Source organism: Nannospalax galili, unplaced genomic scaffold, assembly GCF_000622305.1.
Source record: "Nannospalax galili isolate Female #2095 unplaced genomic scaffold, S.galili_v1.0 scaffold529, whole genome shotgun sequence".
NCBI lineage: Eukaryota > Metazoa > Chordata > Mammalia > Rodentia > Spalacidae > Nannospalax > Nannospalax galili.
The window spans coordinates 1,815,814-1,821,582 of record NW_008360309.1 but is presented as its reverse complement, the minus strand read 5'-3'; the positions used below and the strand labels follow the sequence as shown (position 1 = coordinate 1,821,582).

General features: G+C 48.2%; 1 protein-coding gene and 1 non-coding gene across 2 annotated transcripts in view; both read right to left on the bottom strand.

Annotated features, from left to right (window-relative positions):
* The window catches only part of Nxnl1 (nucleoredoxin like 1), a 5,729-nt gene extending 3,392 nt beyond the window's left edge, over window positions 1-2,337 (bottom strand). The window contains 1 exon segment of the mRNA XM_008824688.1: window positions 2,025-2,337. Coding sequence (XP_008822910.1) covers window positions 2,025-2,337 — 313 coding nt within the window.
* A 2,227-nt stretch (window positions 2,338-4,564) lies between these two features.
* On the bottom strand, window positions 4,565-4,672 carry LOC115068680. The gene has a single exon (XR_003848014.1). It is a non-coding gene; the product is annotated as a U6 spliceosomal RNA (small nuclear RNA).
* Between the last annotated feature and the right edge of the window lie 1,097 nt (window positions 4,673-5,769).

Below are 5,769 nucleotides of genomic sequence, written 5' to 3'. Positions count from 1 at the left end.
CACATTGTGTCTCTGAACCATTCTTAACTCCAGTTCCAGGGGAATCTGAAGCCCTCTTCTGATCTCTGCAGCATTGTACAACACAGGTGCACATACATGCAGGCAATACACTCATACACATAAAATAAAAATCATAAATAAAATATTTTTAAAAATCTCAAACAAGGGCGGGGGCTCCGTGGGCAGAGTGCCTGTCTAGTGTACTAGAATCCGGGGTTTCATCCCCAGTACCACATAAACCCAGCATGGTGACCAAGGCCTGTCATCTCAGCACTTGGGAGGTAAAGGCAGGAGGATCAGGAATATAAAGCCAGCCTGGGCTACTTGAGATCGTATTCAATAATCAATCAATCAATCAATCAATCAATCAATCAATCAATCAGTGGAAAAGAAATATAGCTCTCCCTGAGCAGAAAAGTAGAAAGTTTTTTTTTTCCCCTTTGGTCTTTTTGCAGCCCCAGCTGGCCTGGAACTCACTATGTAGACCAGGCTTGCCTGAAGATCCACCTGCCTCTGCCTCCTAAATGCTGGGACTAAAGTCATGCACCACCACACCTGGCTCAAAAATAGAAAGTTCTAGCCGGGCGTGGTGGCGCAGCACTCGGGAGGCAGAGGCAGGCGGATCTCTGTGAGTTCGAGGCCAGCCTGGTCTACATAGCGAGTTCCAGGACAGCTGGGGGTACAGGGAGACCCTGTCTCAAAGACCAAAAAAAAAAAAAAAAGTTCTAAATTAGCCACAAACTATGTCATTTATCAGGCACCTGCTTACAAAAATGGACCCCTACTGACCGCTTGACATTAACACCTTGCATGGCTCCCAGCTACACCGACACCATCTACACTACTTGGGATGGCTCTGCTCTAAGCATTGGGGATCACTTAGTTTTCCTGAATGGTCTGGTTTTGTTTTGATTTTTTTCTGGCTGTCTCCAAGCCCAGCACTGTGGCCTCTGCTTGGAGACTCGTCTTCCAAGTCAAATGTCTCAGCCAGGTGTGGTGCACACACCTTTAATCCCAGCATTCCACTAGGAAGACAGAGGCAGGTGGAGTGCTGAGATCAAGGCCAGCCTGTTCTACATAGTGAATCCAGGCCAGCGGGGGCTACAGGGAGGCCCTGTCTTAAAAAACTAAGGCACACATCTCCCTAGGATATTTGTTTTGGTTGATTTTGTTGATTTTTTAAAATTTAACTATTTTTATTTTATATGTATGAGTGTATTGCCTGCATGTATGTGAGTGCACCCATGTGCAATGCCTCAGAGGTCAGAAGAGGGTGTCAGATTCCCCCGGAACTGGAATTAAGGACTGTTTGTAGCTGTGATGTGGGTGCTGGGAATCAAGCCTGGGTCCTCTGCAAAAGCAGTCAGTGCTCTTAATCGCCGAGCCATCTCTCCAGCCCCGATTTTGTTATTTTTGGACAGGGTCAACCTATATAGCCCAGGCTAGCCTTAAACTCTTGACTGTCTGAACTCTCCCTCCCAAGTGCTCAGATTACAGATGTGTACCACGTCCAGTCTAGGTAGTGCAGGTCAAGCACTCAATTGACATGCATTCTCCACTCCTTTTCTTTTCTTACTATGCAGTCCCAGCTGGCCTGGAACTCTCTATGTAGACCAGGCTGACCTCAAACTTACAGGAATCTGCCTGCCTCTGTCTCCTGAGTGCTGGGATTAAAGGCATGTGCCACCAAGCCCAGCTAATTTTTGCTTTTTGAGACTTCTCACTCTGTAGTCCAGATTGGCCTTGAACTCCTGGGAATCCTCTGTCTCATCTCTGGGTATTGGGAAAGAAGGTTTATACCACCACCTCTGGCTGCCTTCATGTATGTATCACATCTTTCTCCTTCAGTGGGCTGTCACAGTCCTGCGCTATGGTGGGAAATGGGATCCCACCTTCTGCATTAATTCCCAGTCAATACATGGACAGTGGTCGGGGTTGGCATGCTTGCCGTACACACCTGCTTCCTTTTCCATAGAGACGCCCTTTTTCCAGGAAGCCCTCCCTGCCCTTTCCTGGGGCTCACCTCCTCAGGTCATCCTGGAATGGCAGGAAAAACCACTAGTCTGGCTTGTCTCTGAGGAACAGGTCCTGTTGCTCCTCTGTAGGGTCCTGGGACACGCAGATTAGGGCCAGCTGCACAGCCCGAAGCACGTAGAACTGGTCTGTGAGCTGCAAGAAGAAGTCTTTGAGGGTGGGTGCAGAGGCCTGGCACCTGGGGCCGAAAAACAGCAGCACTAGCCAGTTCTCCAGCCTGTGGCTCAACTTGGCCTCAGTCTCCAACTTATCCTGCTTGCTGTTGTTTCTGATCAAGACACGGCCAGAGAAGAGGGACACCATGGTCACCCTGCTTGGGGGACTGGGACAGAGAGGTGTGACCCTGGCTGTTGACTGCGTCAACCCACCCTGGAATAGGAACCTCGGAAGTCAGTTTAGGAGCATGCTAATCTGCTTGAGGATGGACCTCTGGGGGCCTGCATTACTGTGAGGGGGCAGGGAGGTCTCCAGGACCTATGCAAGGTGTGAGGAAAACAAAAAGCCTGAGAGCCAGCCTGGTCTACACAGGTAGCAAGTTCCAGGCCAGCTGGGGCTACAGGGAGACGCTGTCTAAAAACAAAAACAAACCCCAAAAACCTCCAGTAATGAGTGACTAATCCTAACACACCTCCAGCAACCCCCTCCCAGCTAGGAATTTGATAAAAACGGAATACAGCAGTCCCCCCTTTGCTAAACCCCACCTCCTAATGCTCTCTATATTTTTAAACCTATGGATTCTCCTGTCTTTCCTTTTATTATCAGAGTTCACCTGAACTTTCCCAAAGTGGGCAGTGTACTTAGGGCAGCATCTGGGCTTTGGATGCATTGCTATATGGCTCAAAATAAAATTTCTTTTTGAGACAGGGTCTCTTGTAGCACAGGCTGTTCTCAGACTCCCTATGTAGCTGAGGATGACCTTGAACTTCTGATCCTCCTGCAGCACTGAAGTCTGAATTCTAATGAGTGCAAAGATAAAATAAAGCCAGGGCATAAAATACTAGAGAAAGATTTCTTACATACAGCAGGAAAGGCAAATTGGGGAGTCACTCAAAGCAGTGCCCTAAGGACTTTATTTTATTAAGCGGGCTTTTACATGTTCATGAGCCCATTTCTGATCATGCTGGGGTTTTTTCTTTGACATTTATTTATTTATGCAGGGTGGGGCTCACACATGCCAAAGTTTGTTTGTGGAGTCAGTGGACAACCTTCAGGAATCCATCCTCTCCTTCTGTGTCCCAGGGATGGGACATCAGGCTTGACAGCAAGCTCCTTTATCTGCTGAGCCATCTTGCCTGCCCTTTTTGATTTCTTTATTTTGAGTCATGCTCAGTTGAAGGTCATAGTTTTAAAAGAAAAGATAGTAGATTTGGGGGTATGCCTAGCTTCAAATCATGGAGCAATGTATATAAAAGATTAAAGTGACAGAAATACCTCTGGGCATGTTCAGTCTGCACCATAAAGTTTCAGCAGACAATAGAAGTCACACTGAAGTTCCTTAACACAGTAATCTACCCCTGAAGGTGCCTTAATTTGTCAACAGCACTGGCAACATTGTGGACCTCCAACACAGCCAGCCTCCTACTCCCAAGAACTAGGATTACATCTCCACCCTTGACTTCTTTCCACCTTTTTTATAGTAAGGCTGTCATGTATGTGGTGGCCTCAAACTCCTATGTAGCCAAGGAGGTACTGGGGATGGAACCTGGGGCTTCCAGCATGGTAGACAAGCATTCTACCAACTGAGCCATATTTCTAGCTCCTCTTGAGACAGGATCTTTCTTTCTTTATTTAAAAATTTTTTATTTATTATTTTTATTTTATGTATGAGTGTATTGCCTGCATGTATGTAAGTGCACCTGTGTCATGCAATGCCATGGAGGTTACAAGAGAGCTTCAGAATTGGAGTTATGGATGATTTTTAGCTGCCATATCTGTGCTGGGAATCGAACCTGGGTCCTCTGCAAGAGCATCCAGTGCTCTTAACCACTGAGTCATCTCTCCAGCTCAGGATCTTTCTTTTTAAAAAAATATTTATTTTTATTTTATGTGTATGAGTGTTTTGCCTGCATGCATGTAAGTGCACTATGGGCATGCAATGCCCACAGAGGCCAGAAGAGGGCATCGGGTCCCCTGGAACTGGAGTTATGGACAATTGTTAGCCACAGTGTGAGGGCTGGTAACCAAACCCTGGTCCTCTGGAAGAACACCAAATTGTTCTTAACTGCTAAACCATCTCTCCAGCCCTGTGATGGTATTTCTTGGTTTGTAGCCTGGGCTGATCTCAAACTCAAATCCTCCTGCCTCAGTCTCCCAAATGTTGAGATTAGAGGCACATCATCAGACTATATTTATTTTTGGGTTTTTTTTTTTTTTTTGATCTTTTTGAAGCAGGGTCTCCCTGTAGGCCCAGCTGTCCTGGAACTATGTAGACCAGGCTGGCCTTGAACTCACAGAGATCCACCTGCCTCTGCCTCCCAAGTGCTGGGACTACAGGCATGCACCGCTATGCCCGGCACATCAGACTATATTTATATAAATATGGAACATTGTGAACTTGAATTTTATCCTTGTGTAGAGGCCATGCCAAATCTTCTCTGTGCTCCTCCAATTTTTGTTTATGTGCTGTTGGAGGGAGCACTATTTATTTATTTTTGCTTTCTGATATTTTGGAGACAGGGTCTCCCTGTAGTCCCAGCTGGCCTGGAACTTGCTATGTAGACCAGGCTGGGCTTGATCTCACAGAAATCCACCTACCTCTGCCTCCTGAGTTCTGAGACTAAAAGCGTGTTAGATACTATGCCTGGCTATTTCAATTTCTTATTTATTGTGTGTGTGTGGGGGGGACGGACAAATTTCAGGAATTTGTTCTCTCCTTCACCATGTTATTTCCAGGGATCAAACTCGGGTTCTCAGGCTTGGCGACAAGCGCCTTTACCCACTGAGCTACTTTGCTGGTCTCCCACTAGCTTTTTAGAGCGCAGGGCTGATGACTGGAAAACAGGTGTGGTCAAGAGCGCGATGTTATTGTGTGTGTGTGGGGGGGACGGACAAATTTCAGGAATTTGTTCTCTCCTTCACCATGTTATTTCCAGGGATCAAACTCGGGTTCTCAGGCTTGGCGACAAGCGCCTTTACCCACTGAGCTACTTTGCTGGTCTCCCACTAGCTTTTTAGAGCGCAGGGCTGATGACTGGAAAACAGGTGTGGTCAAGAGCGCGATGCTTATTATACTCAGGCACCTGTGGACTGGGGAGAAGGAGGGAGAAGAAAGAGGAAGGGGCCAAGAGGAGGCACAGGCTGGTGAGAGGAGGAAGTAGGGCAAAGGGCACAGGAGAAGTTTCAGGAATATGGAAAGGAGGAGGGCCATGAGCCAGGAGGGTGAGCGGGACTGACAGCCCCAAACTGGTGGGCCGGCTGCATCACTTAACTTATTTACCTGTAAGATGCGGTGATCGAAATAGAGGGGCGGGGAGGCTGCTCTAGAGAGGTCCTAGGAACCCTGGGTGGCTCAGTTGTGTGCTGGGTATCCCCAGTCGTCCCCCCATCCCACCCACCCACCCACCCCCAGAGACCAATGGCCGCTGGGGGCGGGGTGGGGCCGCGCCTGCCCCGCCTTGGTCTTTGAGTGGCGCTGGAAGCCAGCCCTGTCTGGCCTGCTCCCAAGGAGAGCTTTGGGAAGGTCGGCCAAGCGGGACAGAAAACAAGCCATCCAGCAGGGTGGGCAGGGAGCGTGGG